At 37.9% G+C, this 20,371-nt stretch overlaps 1 protein-coding gene across 1 annotated transcript in view; it reads right to left on the bottom strand.

Moving 5' to 3' along the window:
- Positions 1 to 20,371, bottom strand: part of LOC126184350 (rho GTPase-activating protein 100F) — a 294,918-nt gene that overhangs the window by 19,748 nt on the left and 254,799 nt on the right. The window contains exon 16 of the mRNA XM_049926729.1: positions 19,663 to 19,858. Within this exon, the coding sequence (XP_049782686.1) occupies positions 19,663 to 19,858 (196 nt within the window). The remainder of the gene's footprint in view (positions 1 to 19,662; positions 19,859 to 20,371) is intronic.

Consider the following 20,371-nt stretch of genomic DNA (forward strand, 5'->3'; position numbering starts at 1 on the left):
CAGGTCATTACTTATATATATTTTGACCACCTCTTTAATGATGGAGTACCAGTATGTGCAGGCAGCCGAGAGAATTGTTGTTTCTCTGTAGTTCATATTATGTTTCATGTCAAGGCAGTGTTGAGCAACAGCAGACTTTTCTGGCTGATCCAATCTTGTGTGATGTCTATGTTCAGTGCATCTATCTTTAACAGTGTGATATGTCTGCCCAATGTATGATTTCCCACAGTGGCACAGGATTGTATACACCCCTGATCTCCTTAGGCCCAGGTTTTCTTTAACAGAACTCAGCATTATTTGCACTCATGCTGGAAGGCATAAGACACATTTTATTTGATGTTTTGTGAAGTTCTCTGTTTCTTCTGACTGTTGTTGAAGTTTAGTGCAGGTTGAAATGCATGTTGAAGTTTAGTGCGTGCAGGTTGAAATGCATTTTGAATCTGCCCATTAATGATTTTATCAGTGCTGTTGAACAAGGTGTCTTGAACCTTCCCAGTGAGGCTGCTAAAGAAATAAGGCAACAGACTTGCAGGACCATAACTAGGATGCCCACACTAAAATAGAACATCAACACTTAAGAAAGAAAAGTGTTCCATTCCTTACCAGAAGACACAGAAACAGTAATTTTACTTGCTGACAAGACAAACTCTACTGTTGTTCTGCGTGCAACATCTTATTTTGGCAAGATGCTGGATTTACTACAGGACCTATTGTATCATCATCTCCAGAAGGATCCAACTGATGCAGTACAATGAAAGATATCTGCCCTCCTCAAATCTAGCCAATGTCCTGAACATCTTGAAAAGAGCTTAAGAGCACAAGTGCAAATTCCACCATGACTTTATGGGCTACTTAAGATACACAAGGAAAGGGCTCCACTTAGCTATATTCAAAACTCAGAATATTTTATACAGCGACTGAAGACTTTGCATCTTGAACCAGCTGACATATTAGTGAGTTTTGATGTGGTCTCTTTGTTCACATGAGTACCTATCGTAGATTGATTACAACTTACAGTAATTAAGTTGGAGGAGGGCACCTTACATCTATTCAAATACATGCTTACCTCAACTCACATTTTACTTAATGAACAATGTTTTTAGCATATTGTTGGCGTTGCTATTGGCAGCCTTTTGTCTCCCATGGAAGACTCTGAGGAAAAAGCACTTTAGTCACAGTTTTGAAATCTAAATGTTTTTGGAGATATATGAACAACATCTTTGTAGTAAGGCCACATGGGGCAGCAAAGCTTCCTACATTTGTGGAACACCTTAACTCCCTCCACCCGAGCATGTGCTTCACCATGGAAGTGGAGAAAAATGGAGACCTCTCGTTTTTAGATGACTTGGTTTGCAGAAAAGAATGTGGTTCCTTATTTGAAGTGTGTTCTGTAAACCAACTCACACGAACCTATATTTATGAGCTACAAGCTACCATCACCCATCTCAACACAGTGGTGTATTACAGACTGTCATTCATAGGACTAGAGTTATCTCGAATCCAGGGAGCTTATCAGAGCAGCTTAGCCATCTTCACTTTGTATTTGTACTCTGATAAACAGATTCAAAATGCATTTCAACCTGCATGCACTAAGCCTCAAGAACAGCCAGAAGAAACAGAGAACTCCATGAGGACGGATTTTCTACCCTGTGTTGATGGCATGCCCTTTAAGATCTGCAGGCTGTTCAAGAAACATAAAATAAAATGTGTATTTTGCCCTACAGCATGAGTGATATGATGCTGGATTCTGTTAAAGACAACCTAGGTCTAAGGAGATAAGGGATATTTAGAATCCTGTGCCAGTGTGGGAAATCATACATTGGCCAGATATGTCACACTGTTAAAGATAGGAGAATATAGATATCACACCAGGCTGGGTCAGTCATAAAATTCTCCTGTTGCTGAACATTGTCATGACACTGGACATGGCAAGAACTATGAAGAAACAATTATCCTCTCATCTACCTCCATGTACTGGGACTCCATCATTAAAGAAGTGGTTGAAATATGTGTAAGTAATGACCTGATTAATAGAGACATGGCATTTTAGCTTAGCAAGGCAAGGGAACCAGCACTGGTGGTACTAAGGCACCATTGGTCACAGAGTAATGAATCCAAATGAAAACAGATGGGGAATCGGAGTCAGAACACTTAAACTGCCTGCCAACACACCGCCCACATGCACGCTAGGCCATGATTTGCAGCTGTGCTTTTCCCACATTAGACATGTGAATATCGTGCCCCATTTCTCTGGCAGGGCACACTGGATGTCATTTTCCTCTATGATTCATCACAATGACATCACAGCCTCACCCCTTGGTGCCTGCACTTTTCTAGTGAGCCAATGCAGAAACATGTCAGTAGGTACCTGGACATGATGGGCAGTTGTCACATTGAAATATTGTGCAGCTTGCACAAAATTATGTGACATGACACCCATGAATCACTGAAGCAGGATAAATGTTTGCACCGTCCTTGTCCCATACTAAAAGACAATGAGGATGCTGCAAAATTTAGGTTGCAGCACCTAGGTTTGAAGATTCAATGTTCCCAGCCTACCTACAGTAATGATGAGGATACTTGGTGTAAGTGTTACATTCCCAAAGTGATTTCCATTCACACTGTCAGAATTTTAAGCTTTGTGATTGCTCAGAGTAGTCTTCCATACCTGTGAACTACTTCGGACTCTTATTGATTTTTGCCTCATATTTGTGCTCTCTTTTCAGTATCTCCCTGCTTATTCTGGTGCTCATGCATATTGCATTCTTCAGTTCCTTAACACAGGTGCAGACCTTGCTACCCTGCCTTATGTCCACTTATGGGACCTATTCAATCCTTATTCTGGAAATTTTTGTGCTGCAGTACACACTCTACATTTTATGACATCTTCCTCTACACCTATCCATCCTCCTTCTCACAGTCTCAGTGCTCATCAACAAATTACACATTCCTCAGCACTGGCGATGCCACTCTTCAACACTTTACACATACCGTGATGTCACCCGCACCACTCCTCGAAACCTTACATATTTTGCGGCATCCCCTCAACACCTTATATACATACTTAAAGCCTTCAGCACTTCTGCAACCTCATGGCCTTTCCCCACCCTCCAAGTGCAGCATCTCCAAGTACTCATTAACCCATGCTCTCCCACTATTCTCTTTCACCCTTCCATTGTTCCAATGACATCTTTTTATAGTACCAGCCCCATCCATGGCACTCTTGCTGCACCCATCTGCACCATTGCTGGGTCCACTGCCTCTGGCACCATCACCTCAAGCGTCATTTACTCCAGCCACACCATTGATGCCAAAGTCATCGTCAACTCCAGCTGCACCATTGACTCCAGAGGCAACATTGCCTTCCAACAGTGACATCACCTCTAGCAGTGACATCACCTCTAATGGCTACATCACCTCCAATGGCCCCATCATCTCCAGTGGCACCATCGCCTCATTGGCACCATCACCTCAGTGACACCATCACCTCCAGTGGCACCATCAACTCCAACAGAATAATTACTTCCAGCAGCACCATCACCTCTCTCATCACACCCGAGACCATACATGTTTCTGGTCTTGCTCTTGGGCAAACACACCTCTGACTAGACCTGCCCACGACCCACCCTTGTCCAATCCCTTCTGCATCATTCCATGAGATTTCACATGCTTCTATCATCCCGCTCTCCTTCCTCCCACATAAGCCACACACCTCATGTGTTTGTACTGATTTCAGATGAATGACATTGCAAAACACAATGATGATCCACACCCTGAGTCAACCCCCACTTGGTTGCTCTTCCAGGATTCCTCACACCGGTAGTACTGTGTGCCTCTTCAGGGTCCTCTTGCATCATGCAGGGCTGCAGCTGTTCCTCATCTGGACACCCTACTCAGACCATCAGCAGGACTTCCCTAACTCTCCAGTTGTACACTCCTGGGACTTTTGATGCAAACTGGGGCTACATTGGCTTCTGTCTCTGTTGCCACCTTTGATGACCACATCTACCTTCCAAGATGATGAGACTGTATGTCTCCCTTTTTCAGGTTTGCTCCTACCAGTACTCATCCAAGACAGATCCAGCTTTCACACCCACATTAAAGCCACTGGCCAGCACTCCCGGGGATTCAGGGCTCGACCGTAGCAAGCAGTCATCCCAGGGCTACCTTCCTGATTTTGGTGGGCCTCCTCCCTTCAGCAGCCTTCTTTTAGATGGATATGTCATCTCTTCCCTCAAGAGGGGGGTGGGTTGGGAGGGATGCTGCATCTCCTGTTGACACAGCCACCAACCATACAACTGTGTACCACATGTTGCCACAGATCCAGCCCACTGATGACATTTCCTCTGGAGCTCAGATGATAGCAAACTGCATCAACACACAAATATGCCAGGTTGTGTAGAATCAAACCTCCACCAGCTGCCATGATACTACATGGCACCAGCCCCATTATCAGATGCAGTATCATTGTTGCAAGCAGTGCTGCCATTGTAGCACTAGCTCGTTTTCATGAGTTGGGTTCCTTCCACCAGGTGAATATTTAGGTCACCACCCATCCATGCTGCTGTCAGTTCACACTCTGGGCTGTGCTTAAGTCACTCAATTGGAGTTCTTTTGTTAAGCACACTCTAAGCTTCAGGTTCTGTGCCAGTTGTGTCTAGCAGCCCTTCCATTGAAGACCACTGCAGTTACCATTTCGTGGGACTTTGTCCCTGACTTGCCTCTGCACATACCACCTCATGGGCCACTACCACCACGGACATCATTCACCCATGAACATCCCCACACATCAGTGATTACCAGCTATGACAATCCAGTGCAATGTCAGTGCTTACCTGCTATGACAATCCAGTGCAATGTCAGTGCTTACCTGCTAGAATATTCCAGAGCTTCATTGATTAACTGTACTCAACCAAGTATCCCTGAATCTCATCTCAAGAACTATTATTGTATTTTGTTTATTAGACTCAAAAAAGTTCTATTGTATTAGTTATCTGGGCACATCAATTGTAGTGTGTTGTTCCCCTCAGTCACAAACACTACACCTGTTGTTGTTGTTGTTGTTGTGCTTTTCAGTCTGAAGACTGATTTGATGAAGCTCTCCTTGCTACTCTATTCTGCGCAAGCCTTTTCATCTCTGAATAAATGCAACTTACATACTTCTTAATTCATTTCTTGGTCTCCCTTTATGATTTTTACCCTCAACATTTCCGTACAGTACTAAATTGGCGATCCACTGATGTCTCAGAAAGTCAGATTGTGCCACAGATTTCTTTTTTCCCCAGTGCTATTCAGTAGCTCCCCATTAGTTACATAATCTACCCATATAGTCTTCAGGATTCTTCTGTAGTACCAAGTTTCAAAAGCCTCTATTCTCTTCTTGTCTAAACTGTTTATCATCCATGTTTCAGTCCCGTACATGGCTACACTCCATACAAATAGTTTCAGAAAAGACTTCCTAACACTTAAATCTATATTTGATGTTAACAAATTTCTCTTCTTAAGAAAAGCTTTTCTTGTCATTGCCAGCCTGTATTTTATATCCTCTCTACTTTGGCCATCGTCAGTAATTTTGCTGCCCATACAGCAAAACTCATCAACCATTTAAGTATCTTGTTTCTTAATCTAATTCCCTCAGCATCATCTGATTCAATCTGACTACATTCCATTAAACTTGTGTTGCTTTTGTTGCTGTTCACCTTATAACCTCCTTTCAAGACACTCTCCATTCTATTCAATTGCTCTTCTAAGTCCTTTGCTCTCTCAGATAGAATTACAATGTCACTGGATAACTTCAAAGTTTTTATTTCTTCTCTGTGACCTGTAATTCCTTCTTCAAATTTTCTTTGGATTCCTTTACTACTTGCTCAATGTAGAGATTGAATAACACTGATTATAGGCTACAACCTTGTATCACTCCCTTCTGAGCCACTTCTTCCCTTTCAGTGCTTTAGACTCTTATAACTGCCGTCTTGTTTCTGTAAAAGTTGTATATAACCTTTTTCTCCCTTTGTTTTACTCCTGTTACCTTCAGAATTTCAAAGAGAGTATTCCTGTGAACACTAGCAAAAGCTTTCTCTAATTCTACAAATGCTATAAATGTAGGTTTGCCTTTACCTATCTTCTAAGATAAGTCGTAGGGTCAGTATTATCTCACATGTTAATACTTTTCTCCAGAATCCCAACTGATCTTCCCTGAAATTGGCTTTACCAGTTTTTTCCATTCTTCTGTAAAAATTTATGTTAGTATTTTTCAACTGTGACTTAATAAACTGGTAGTTCAGTAATATTCACACATGTCAGCAACTGCATTGGAATTATTACATTCTTCTTGAAGTCTGAGGGTATTTCACCTACCTTATACATCTTACACACCAGATGGAAGGGTTTGGCCATGGTTGGCTGTTCCAAGGCTATCAGAAAATCTGAAAGAATGTTGTCAACTAATGGGGCCTTGTTTTCACTTGGATCTTTCAGTGCTCTGTCAAATTCTTCTCACAGTATCATATCTCCCATCGCATCTTCTCTACAGCCTCTTCCATTTCTGAAATATTGCCTTCAAGTTCATCTTCACTGTATAGACTTACTACACACTCCTTTCACCTCCCAACTTTCCTTTTTTTTGCTTAGAGCTCGTTTTCCATCTGAGCTCTTGATATTCACACACCTGCTTTTCTTTTCTCCAGAGATCTCTTTAATTTTGCTGCATGCAGTATGTATCTTTCCCATACTGAAATATGCTTCTAAATCATTACATTTGTCCTGTACCCATTCCCACTTGTCCATTATGCACTTGCTGTCAGTCTAATTTTTTTATATGTTTGAATTCCCTTCTGCATGCTTCAGTTGCTTCACTTTTATGTTTGCTCCTTCATCAATTAAATTTGACATTGTCTGTGTTATCCAAGGATTTCTGCTAGGTCTTATTGTTTTACTTATTTGATCCTCTGCTGGCTTCAGTATTTTATCTCTCAATGCTACAGATTCATCTTCTTCTGTATTAATTTCCCTCCTTCTAGTCAACCTTTGCTTAATGCTCCTTCTGAAACTCTCAACAAGTCCTTTTTTTTTTTTTCAACTTATACAGGTTCCAACTCCTTAATTCCCTACCTTTTTGCTATTTCTTCAGTTTTAATCTACAGTTCATAACCAAGGAATTGTAGTCAGAGTCCACATCTGCCCCTGGAAATGTCTTACAATTTAAAGTCTGGTTCAGAAATCTCTGTGTTACCATTATATCATCAGTCTGAAACCTTTCAGTGTCTTCAGGGCTCTTTGATGTATACAACCTTCTTTCATGATCCTTTGCTTAATGATGATTAAATTATGTACCGGGTGATCAAAAAGTCAGTATAAATTTGAAAACTGAATAAATCACGAATTAATGTAGATAGAGAGGTACAAATTGATACACATGCATGGAATGACATGGGGTTTTATTAGAACACAAAAGGGTAAGTTCAGAAAATGTCTGACAGACAGCACTGGACAGCAAAACGTCAGTGACTGCGCATGACAATCCTGTATTAAACGAGCTGTAATGAGAGAGAGAATCAGATGTGCCAGCAGTCGCAGCATGTTGACGTTACCTGAAAAGGCGCTTATAGTGAAGCTGTATTATCAGAATGGGGAATGTGCTAGTTCAGCGTTACGATCCTATCGCCATAGAAAGGGGATTCAAACAGGTAGTGGCCCATTGACAAATGCAGCTGTGGTGAGAATTATTTCGAAGTTCAAAGCCACGGGTTGTTTAGACGATAGATCCTGTAGTGGCTGACCGAGCACAAGGCGTAATGCTGCTGAGACAGTTCAGGAAGAAATGGAGACTGTAGCGGGTTCGTCTATGCACAGGGAACTCGGCGCTTGTGCAGTTGCACATCGCACCGGCATTCCATACACTACTGTTTGGTTGGTACTGAGACGTACCCTCTGATACTATCTGTACAAAATCCATCAGCATCATGAACTGTTATCTGGCGATTTAGTGAAGCAGAGGGCATTTGCGGTGTGGGCATTTCAAAAGATGGCGGAAGATGATGACTGGTTGAGTAACGTGTTGTGGACCGACGAAGCTCATTTCACGCTCCGAGGGTCTGTCAATGCCCACAACTGCAGAAGTTGGCCTACCGAAAATCCTAGAACTGTCGTGGAAACTCCATTGCACAATGAGAAAGTCACGGTATGGGTTGGATTTACCACATCTACCATTATCAGGCCTTTTTTCTTTGAGGAAATGTGTGATTCTAGTTTTGTAACTGCTACCGTGCCGGGTGAGAGGTACACTGATATGTTACAGAATCGCATCGTCCCCAGCTTGGCTGATAAACACCTGCTGGAACGTACGATGTTTATGCAGGATGGTGCTCCACCCCATATTGCTAGATGCGTGAAAGATCTCTTGCATGCGTCATTTGGTGATGATTGTGTGCTCAGCTGCCACTTTCGTCATGCTTGGCCTCCCAGGTCCCCAGACCTCAGTCCGTGCAATTATTGGCTTTGGGGTTACCTGAAGTCTCAAGTGTATCATGATCGACCAACATCTCTAGGGATATTGAAAGACAACATCCAATGCCAATGCCTCACCATAACTCTGGACATGCTTTACAGTGCTGTTCACAACATTATTCCTCGACTACAGCTATTGTTGAGGAATGATGGTGGACATATTGAGCATTTCCTGTAAAGAACATCATCTTTACTTTGTCTTACTTTTTTATGCTAATTATTGCTATTCTGATCAGATGAAGCGCCATCTGTCGGACATTTTTTGAACTTCTGTATTTTTTTGGTTCTAATAAAACCCCATGTCGTTCCAAGCATGTGTGTCAATTTGTACCTCCCTATCTACATTATTCCGTGATTTATTCAGTTTTCAAATTTATACTGACCTTTTGATCACCTGGTATGTGCAAAATTCTATCAACCAGCTCCCTCTTTCATTCCTTTCCCACCAGTCCATATTCTCTCTTTTGCATGCTAAAAACATTTGCTTGGTTTGATGAGTTGCCCCAGAATATGATCCCCTATGACATAATAGAATGAAAGTAAGTAAAGCATGAAAGTTTTTTATATTTATATCTCCTATATCTGACATCATTCTCACTGCAAATACAGATTTGTTTAGGTGCTTCAGCAATTCTGTGGTATGCCCTTCCCAACTGAATTTATTATCAAGCAGTAACTTAACACCATAAACCTCTTTTATCTGCATGTCTTCATGTGTTATACATATGCTGGAAGGAAATCTCTTACAGCTTCTGACCTGCATATGGTGAGTCTTTTCAAAGTTTAATGGCAGTGAATTATCTTTAAAACATCTATTAATATCTTCAAAAATTTGATTAGCAGTTATTTCTAAATCTGCACTTGACTTGCTACTTTTGCAATGTTTGTATCATTTGCAAACAAAACAAGTTTAGCATGTGGCAATGTGACAGACAAGGTGTCATTAATGTATACAAGAAAACGAAATGGACCCAAGATGGAAACTTGAGGAACACCACATGTAATTCATTCCCTGTCAGATGAAGACTGACTGCTCAGGTATTTTGAAATGACACTCTTTATTTCCTATTGATTACATAAGACTTGAACCACTTTGAAACATTGCCTGTGACACCACAACATTCTAAGTTACTTAAGAGAATGTTGCGACTCAGACAGTCAAAGGCTTTTGACAGGTCACAGAAAATGCCAGTAGCCTTCAATTTATTATCTAATGAATTAAGTACATTCTCACTGTAAGTATAAATAGCTTTCTCTGTTTTAGAACCCTTAAGAAACCCAAACTGTGACACGGACAATATATTATTTGCAGTCACATGCCTAAGGAGATGCTTGAACACAACCTTTTCAAATATTTTTGAAAAAGCCAGCAAAAGTGAAACTGGTCAATAGTTTGATGGTATCTCTTTATCCTCCTTCTTGTAAAGAGGCTTAACTTCAGCATATTTGATTACACAAATAACTGAAGACAGAACTCAACTGACATGAGCACTCTTTGATTAACTTCATTGATTTATTATCATAACCACACAAGCTACTTCCTTGGGAGATGTGAGTGTAATTTTTATTTTGCTGAAAATTTTTTTAAAGACTGGTCGCAGATATTCCATTGCACTGTTCACCGAACCTGATAACCCCAATCTGTCAGTAACAGAAACAAAGCACTTGTTTAAGAGGTTTGTAATGCTACATGCACTTGTTAGCAATGTCTCATTAATTTTTAGAGCTATCTGTTCCTCTTTCTTTTTGGCCCCACCTGTCTCTGTCTTCACTATATCCCATTCAGTTTTTATTTTGTTGCCTGATGTAATTATCTTTTTCTCATTATAAAGCTGCTTTTATTTCTGGATTACTTTCTTCAATATTTTGCAGTATTCTTTGTAATGCATTATAATGCTAACAACAGAGCTGCTCTGAGATAGTAACAGTCTCCTTTGTCCCACATGATATCTGTATTCCTTGTGTAATCCACAGTTTAATTTTTGACTTCTGTTTGATTTGAGTTACCTTTAGGGGAAAACAGTTTTCCAAAGTGGAAGTAACTTTATTAATGAATGATTTGTATTTTCCATTTGAGTCAGAAGTATTGTAAACATATATCCAATTCTTGTCTTTGAGCAGTCTCCTAAAATTCTCAATTTTTGACTGGTTTATTACTCTCACGAACTCAGATTTAATAGACTTTTTTATCCTCACAAGTTTCAACATTTAACACAAGATGCTGCATGTCATGATCAGCTACCCCATTTACTATTGGTTTTGTGATTTTTTTTCTAGATTTGGGTACAAAGATGTTATCAGTAGCTGTCTCAGAGCATTTATATATCCCAGTTGCAAAGTTCACTGAAGGAACTAAATTGAATGATGGTGTTACTGATTGCAATAACTGTTCATTGGTAGAGCTTTTCAATAAATCCGCATTAAAATCACCAGCAAGCACTACTTCCTTGTTTTTTGCCATAAGATGGGATAACAGAGCTTCCACATTTTTTATGAAGAGGTTAAAGCTTCCTGAAGGTACTCTCTATATACTTACTATTATAAACGACTTACTATGAAATACTACTTCTGTTGCACAATCATCTGAGCACTGCTCTGAGCAAAAGTTATTAATATCATTATTCTTGAAATCAAAAGAGTTTCTGACAAATGTGGCAACTCTTCCTTTCTCCTTATTTTCTCTACTGAAGTAAGAAGCTAACTTGAATCCTGTAACATTTAACATATCTATAACGGTGGTCACATGATGTTCAGAAAGGCAGATTATATCAACTGGTTTGCTCAACTCTAAGTCTTCAACACAATTAAGCAACTCATTAAGCTTACCTCTTATTCCTCAAATATTCTGATCCAATATGGATAACTGATTTTGTGCACTTACTGAATTACCACTGGATGAAACTAATTTTTGTTCCAATTTTTGAATATCTGTAGTTGTCTGTATGAATTGTGTACATTAAAATTTGCTTTCTGGATGCCTGTTTTTATCAATGTTAATGTCAGTTTCAGCCTGTCTCTGCATATCTTTTATTTCTGCCCTCCCTACTCTAAAAAACTACTGTTCTGTTACTTGTAACCACTGACACTTTACCACTTGTGATAGTGCCTCCTACTTAAGTTATTTGCTATTAACCCAGGCAGTTTTCCCTTCCCCTTCCTGTTGAGGTGAAGGCCATGCCTAGTATAGTCCCACCTGCTGATAGAGTCAACAGGAACCACTCTGATTTGAGATCCCATAGCTGATCCAAGCAGCCATCCCACCTCTAAATTAACTGTCCTAACAGAAGACTTTAAATGAGGCTGGTCATGTGGCTCAGAACAGATACAAGCCCAGCACCAGTATGTACTGTTTCTGAAGCTATCTTTACAAGGTCACTCTCAACTGAATAATTAGGGTTCCTGTCAATGCTGATGTCTGTCTCACCCACAAATACCACAGTGTCTTCCTTTGTTAAGTCTTTGCAAGGTGAACCTACATCCTCTGTCACCTTACCCAGACTTGCACCAGGTTTAAAAAAATTTGTGACCCTGTGACCTGAGGCTAGTTTATCCTGCAAGAGTTGACCAACACCTCTAACATGTGAACCACCTAACAACAAATTTTTTTCTTCTTCACAACTTTTTCTGACTTTTTACTTCTCAAACACTTTTTGAAAGTTGGTGTGCCGTTTCTACTGCTACATCTACTTGTGGCACATCAGTTTCCAATTGTGACAACAGATCAAACCTGTTTTCAGCATTGACAACAACACTGTCTGTGAAAGCCCTATTCCTATTTCTTCCGTAACCTGCTGTCACTCCCCACCTCTCTTTTCCCTACTCCCCCTTTAACCATTCCAGATCTTGTTTTGCTTTATCTAGTTTCATCTGAAGGGCAGCAGTCTTCTCCTCCTGTTCTACTACCTTCCTATCTCTACAGCAAATTCGACACAAGCAATGAGCCTTGTTTAATTCCCCAATTCCTACACCACTACAGTCACCCATATGAAAGATACTGCAAGAACCCTCACACCAAATCCTGCAACTAACAATCCTACAGCAAGTCTTATACCTCTCACAAATGAGAAGCAAATTTTAGCTTTAATCTAAGTTGAACAAGAATAATTTCTTAGACTACTCAATTAATATATTAAATTTCTTAGAAAGTTTAAGCCCAAGGTTCAGATACTAATTCAAAACTTCCAGAGAAACAGAAATGATTATACCTGTATTGTTTATGTGATGAAATAAAAAGTAAACAAAGGACTGAGGCTACACTATATAAACTTTTCACTTATTTTGGAACTTTTCACTTCAAATACTTACTAGAGAATCAAATGGAATCATGTAACTTACAGTATGCAACAATGTAAACAAATCCTAGTCCAAAATTCACACTTATGAAATGTTTTCTTTTTCCAGAAAACACACAAAAAAGTGAAATGTTCAATTGATAGCTACAATAGGTATTAATTTACTTATTTATGATGTAGTAGTGCCTTAATTAATTGTTATTACACCATTACACACTTGTCTTTATGAGAGCCCTGAATGTACACAACACATCAACCAAAGATGCTACACACATGGACAGATAGGGGATCCCACTTCAACTCACTACTCAGACAATGCACAATAACGAAACAAGGTTATGACACAGCAGTCACAAAACCTTTGTTGAATGATGTGTTTGATTTGTTGTGCCTTGTCTCTGTAATCATCAACCATGATCACTTTATCAAAGAAGAAATCTGAATTCAAATTAGATAAAAAATAAGCATTTCTTAGTTTTGTATGTCAGTTTTAATATTAGCAACTAACGAGCCAAAAGTATAGATTACAGGTAACATTTTGTTTGATGATGGCACTACATGAGTTAAGAGAGTAATGCTCACTATGTTATAGAGTTCTGTAAATTAATATTCAGCTCAGTACTACAGGGTGATTATAATTAAAGTTAAACTTCCAAAATGCTGTAGAAATAACACCCTGTATATTGCAAACTTGCTGTAGTCAGAAAGGTAGACAATACACACAGCATAATGGATAACAGAAATCAAGTGATTTATGAAAATGCTAAAGCATCCATTCCAAAGTCATAAGGTAACCCTTAGTGGAGTGTTGAGACCCATTTAACAGTCAGGGGTTGATTGATAACTGTACAAAAATTCTTACAATGTCCATCACATGACAACCTCTCAGACCTATGTATGACAAAAGCAAAAGGCATTTATTAAGTTAATGGCAAGAATTCTTAACATCATTAGCTATTCACACCAATGATGAAAATATGGTAGTCAGTGAAGAGGATTCATATTGAAGACAGGGTATCTTCTGAAATAGACATAATTGGTGATGATCTGGTAATAATGACACAAACTAATGACCATGTAATATACAATCACAAGCACAGACTAATATCCAATGTTCAGTCATGACTGCATGCTATCCTTTTCACTATTTGGGAATTAGAAGGAACTTTGTGGGTCACAAAGCAGCACCATGGTCAGATGAAATACAACATGGAAGGTTGAGGTATATACATTCTACAGTCAATGCATGGAGTGAGTGAAGCCATACAAGGACTGTACAATTACAAATTGTTGTCATATTGCTCCTTTCACCAGATGCTTCAGCCAAACATTTGAGCAATCAGTCAACTGTTACTTAGCAGGACCAGTTAATTAATTACTTCACATTCCTTGTTCTGTAACTCATATTATTAAGGAAAGCCTTCAGGATTTGGAATGAGTCAAACTATAGGCCTACATTAACAGGTACAAGAAGTCGTTGCAGTCTACGTTTTTTATGGAATACTAACAAGCAATTTAAACTAGATCTACTCTACCCGTATTGTTAAATATCAGAATTACTTCCAGATTATTAAGCTTTACATGTGTTATAAATCAGGAAATGTATTTTAGTAGAAAATGAACTACTGAAAAAAACAACCCTTTCTCTTATAGCACTCAGCTTAGGTGCTGTTTTCAGCTACTAATTGATACAAGACTGACGAAAAGTCAAGACACTTTCATAAGACTATTTGACACAGAAAAAGTGTTCAGCAATTTAAAATGGTGCAAGATATTCAAAATACTGAAAAAAATATGGGTAAGATATAGGGAAATATGTACAAGAACCAAGGGGAACAGTAACACTGGAAAACCAAGGATGAAGTGCTCAGATTAAAAAGGGTGTATGACAGGGATGTAGCCTTTCCCCCCTACAATTCAATCTATACATCAAATAAGCAATGACAGAAATAAAAGAAAGGTTGAAGTGTGGGATTATAATACAGGGTGAAAGGATATCAGTTACAAGATTCACTGAAGACATTGCTATTCTCAATTAAAGTGAAGATGAATTACAGCATCTTTTGAATGGAATGAACAGTGTAATGAGAACAGAATATGAACTGAGAGTAAATTGAAGAGAGATGAAAGTGATGAGAAGTAGCAGAATTGAGAGAAGCTAGATGCTTAACAGCAGAATTCAGGATCATAAAGTAGACAAAATTAAGGAATTCTGTCTGCTATTTAGGCAGAAAAAAATCTATGCTGGAGCAAGGAGGACATAGAAAGCAGATTTAACACTGGTAGAAAGTGTATTCCTGGCCAAGTTGAGCTACTAGTATCAAACATAGGATTTAATTTGTGGAAAAATTTCTCAGAATGGATGTTTAGAGCACAGCATTATATGGTAATGAAACATGAACTGTGGGAAAACTGGAAAAGAAGAGAATCACAGCATTTGAGAAGTGATGCTACAGAAGAACATTTAAAGTTATGTAGGCTGATAAGGTAAGGAATGAGGAGGTTCTCAACAGAATTGGTGAAGAAAAGACTATAAGGAAAAGAATGATAAGAAGAAGGGACAGGATGAAAGGATATCTGTTAAGACATTAGGGAATAACTTGAATGGTATTTGGGGCATCTGCAGAGGGTAAAAACTGTAGAGGAAGACAGAGATTGGAATACATCCAGCAAATAATTGAGAACATAGGTTGTAATTGCTACTCTGAGCTGAAAAGGTTGACACAGGAGAGGGATTCATGGCAGGCTGCATTAAACCAGCCAGAATATTGATGATTCTTCACTAATCTCAGAGAATGCTATCTGTTGTCTATATAGTGGAACAGCTAAAATCTATTTAGTATGAATATTAATGTTACCCAAAATTTTTATTTCCAGGTCCAAATATTCTGTTAAATTATAGAATGGGTGGCTAATAATACACACTTTTACTTTAGTTTTCTATATTTCAGATTTTGTTGTTCCTACCTGACATCTACCACTAATCTGTTCAAGACCCTTGCACCAGAATACAAAACTCCTGCCTTATCCCTAGGCAGGTAAACATACACAATATCGAGATTATTTTGATTGATTTTTTTATTATTTATTTTTATTACCTTTTGAATTTCGCAAGTCTTCCCACATTCATGCTTATTATTAATTGTTAATACTATTAGGAAGTAGATGTACTGGAACAGCATTTTCGGAATTCCAGGGTCCTGTAAGAGCTTTCTACAAGATACTTGAATTTCTACCTTGCACAATATTGATACTGCATGCTTCTCTAAAATATGTACTGTTGTGACCTTAGCTGTATTTCCACAGAGGATTATGCAATAGAAAAGTAAAGTATAAAGATGTAGTTGTTTGGTGGAACTTTTGTTTGTAAACCAGAGATGTAGACTTTTAATTAATGTATTTTTGTTATTTGTTTGTTATGTATTCTACTACATGTATAATGTCTTTTTTCACTTTTCTTCTGGTTTTATGTTATTATTTGCCCTCCAATTCCATTGTAAGTTAACTGTACTTTCCCGTGTTACATGTGTTCTATGTAATTTACATCCGTATATATGTGGTACTGCATATTTCATTTATAATTCATATATTCTTTAAATTGTTTAGATCCTAGCATCTCATGTTCATAAAATGATTGACAGAATATGTACAGAAATAAAATGTAAAAGTGAAAGTATGTAAAATACACTAGTGATCCCATTTATTGGAATACAAGGAGAGGGAGCGGAAGACTGGATCATTTTGGTTGACATACCCATGGGCTGTTTGTTATGCATCAGAGTACCTAGGAATTACACACATGAACTTTCATTTAGTAAGTAGCCATTGAGATCTACTTCTGGTATCTGTAAGCCTCTTATATTTGTCTGAATTTGCTCAGTGTGAGTATATATGAGATTAAAAGTATGCTGTTTTCTGTGAATCAGTTGTAAGATTGTTCACTGATCCGGTAAGTTAATAAATGACATCCTGTGCAACTAAACAAATTTCAGCATGACTGTACTGAAGGTACCTTCATTATCTGCTGTTAATCCCCCTAAAGATTCCTCAGATTTCGTGGGATTTACTAGCATGATTAATCAAGTCCAGTAATTCATGTCATGGTATTTTATTTCCTTGTTTAATTATTCTATTGCATTTATCTTCACTTTCAGAAAAGTCATGAAGATTGTCTGCAATTTATCTGTAAGTAAACTTTTCCAGTAGCACCCCTCAGCACTGATCGCACTCTAAGAGTCATTGCTCCTCCTCCTCCTGAGATGGCCTGACAGTTTTGGCAGCCTGCTGGATCATGCTTGTTATGTGATCCACCTAGTTTCAGGTGCTACATCTGCTGCACTTTTAGTTTGGTGGCTAGCGTTAGGGCTGCTCCCTCAATTAGACAAAGTTTGAGGGGAAGATGGTCACTCCAACAGAGGTCATCATTAGCTTCTCACTTATTAGTATTCATAATTTCCTTGTGAGCTTCATATTCCTTGGAACAGGTCTCTCATATGGTTCAAAACTGGCTTTTGTAAAAATTGACAAATTAATCTTTCTTGGTTTAGATGCTGTAATTCGTTTATGGATTCTACAGAGATCCAAACTCCACTGTAAAATGGAAGCCACCTTATTAGTACCTACATTTTTCCTTCCCCTTTGTTTTCTATTAAGATGAGATGCCAACAATACACTAGTCACCAAAAGTTAAGCATAATCAAGAAATGAGATAATATTTGCATAATAGGATACATTAAGGGTTACAGGAGAAGGTGAAGATTAATAGTGTCCAAAAACTTATAGTTTTTAGTCTTTAAAACAGGTAAAAAGTAAAGTTTTGACATTGAAGTTACACAGTTAAAAATAATTAATTAATGACAGTACAACAAATACTGGAAGAAATGGTTTCCCTACACTGCCACACGTGCTCTCCAGTAACATGGCATGCAGCATGAAGTGATCCAATATCTCAATCTTATTTGACTCTATTCCCAAGATAAATCCATGCTAATGTCTGGCAGAGTCCTCTTTGGTGGCAGAGGTGCTATAATACTGTATGAGATGAGTCAATATCTTACTGTATCCTGTTAACATTCACGAAAAGAAAAGAAAAAAACTGTACTGATGGCTGGAAGAGTCCTACATAGTAACAAAGATGCTGCAACTCATCTTCCCAATTAACCCTAAAAATATTCCATGGGACTAAGACCTGTAGACACAGCTGACCAGTCCATGTGTTGGGATACATTCATCTGCAAGAAATTCACTCACTGGAGTAATTCGATGATTCATGGACATTAAGTATGGACCACCTGCAGCTGTCAGAAATATCACATGTGGTTGCATTATGCTGTCTTTGTGCCTCCATCAGTTAACAGTAAGCCTCTGACATAAAATTAAGATATTAATTTCTGTACACAATTCTTCATGATACCTTGCTGCACAAACACCCCAACAACATTAAACTGGCCTCTTTGTAAGACATTTCTGATGCTGTATCAGCTACTGCTTTCCATTGAGATATTATCTGTCATGATACTGATTCTGAAAACTGAAGCAGGACTTTTCTATGAAGAGAAAATTCCTCCTGTAATTCAAGGCCCAATCTTGGTATTTCTGACTCAACAAAAAATGAGCCCATCTGTACAGTGTCACAAGGGAGACATGCACTATTAGATGTCTGGCATACAAACCAATTGCTAATTCCCTCCAACGCACAATTTCATGGAACATCACAAATCCTGATGTTCCTGTAAGCTCTATAGATAATTCTCTTGATATGACTGGATTTTGTTTTGCAGTTAAAGCCAGACACTGGCACTCCTGTAGAATGGTAACATTACATATATAATGGACACCTATTTCTATCTTTGAATCATGTAGTTATTCAAAGTTGGGATTACTCCTTACTATACCCAGAGTGATTACAGTACACTACTGACTCACTAAGGATATCTGTCCCACCAACCCTTACCCCTACTACAATGAGATTTGGAATTTAATTCAGTATAGACTTCAATAATCAGCGATTTTTGGCCATATTCTTGTTACGAAATTTTTTCCACCATCAGGATTAAAACTGGGTAGCTCTGCTCACTTTATGTGTAAGATAATAAGTTAATATTTCAGCATTCAATAATCTCTGCCATTCCAGGTTTTGAGAAAAATGCAACATTTAATTCAAAGAAATCATGGAGAATACACTTCATTTGATTCAAGCTCTAATTATTAACTTTACAGATTGCTTTCATTTAACTCATAGACTGACAAAATGCATTTCAAATTGTGGAAAAGAGTAAATGTTAAAGTGAAAAAAACTTAATTGAGCTTAAAGTATAAATAAGAATTTAGGCTACTGCAAATATAATACAATGTATATTACTGCAGGATAACAGACAGGTTTTCATTTTGCCTTGTTGCATTATTAACAAAGAAATGTAATTCATCATGGATTTAATTTAAATTATTATTTAAGAATGTGGATAAGTTTACATACATTATCAGACCACAACTCAAAATATTTGTTTTCAACAGCAAATAATTGTACATAATTAATTAATAACATAGTGATAATGTCAGTAGTTATTTAAAGTTATAAATGCATAATGCAATAAATGTACACCCAAAATATGTCTTCTATACAAAAAAACTGATGTAAAGCTAAATTACCCTTGTTAATAAGTGCCCAATGCCCATATATTGCACTTTGTTGGTCAGTTATTTACATAACACAATATAAATATAAGACTGCCACTGGAATTAATCTTTTTGGCCAAAAAATAACGTATTGATTTTCACACAATGATTGCCATTAGGTAATGACCAATAGTTCAATGAAAATTTTATTTTATAACAACATGCACTATAGCTCAGTAGTATACATTACCTGACTTGCTTGGCCAAATCTCCAGCAGATATCGTAGAACATTAATTGGTTGATTGAAGTCAAGTTCTCGCCCTTCTTCTGATTGTAGCATCAAAACAGGACCAAAGCAAATTGCTAAGTTCTGAGGAGACATTTTATTACGCTCTGACTGTGACACCACTAATGCCAGGTGATCCATCAAGAAAATCAGAGTGCACTGCAATCAACATAACAGTAATACATTAGTATTATGCTAGTTATAATAATATTATCAGTTATATTACCACTACTACTGCTGTTACTGCTACTGCTACTGCTACTAATACTAATACTACTACTACTACTACTACTACCACCACCAATATTTGTAATAGTAATAACCACAATAATAATAACTGGCATAATAAAAATTCATGGTGGTTGTGACGAAGCAAGCTGGGATAATTTTACTTCCCCTCTTGTTTTGCCATCTGCCTCCTTAAATTCGGTTTCTTTTTTTTTCACTTTTAGCTAATTATCATTAACATATGTGAATATAATCTGCATTTTCATAAAAGAGAAAGATTGGCCCTCAGTTTGAAAGAATATAACAACAGATCTAATTTTGTGCTTAGTTTCATGTATGTAATTGATTTTATAACTTATTTTCACTATTCCTAGTTAGTATGTTTAGTTATAGGGCAAAATCAGTAATTGTTTTGTAAATTAATTTCTATTGTTGATGTATAAA

Source organism: Schistocerca cancellata, chromosome 4, assembly GCF_023864275.1.
Source record: "Schistocerca cancellata isolate TAMUIC-IGC-003103 chromosome 4, iqSchCanc2.1, whole genome shotgun sequence".
In the NCBI taxonomy this organism is placed as follows: domain Eukaryota; kingdom Metazoa; phylum Arthropoda; class Insecta; order Orthoptera; family Acrididae; genus Schistocerca; species Schistocerca cancellata.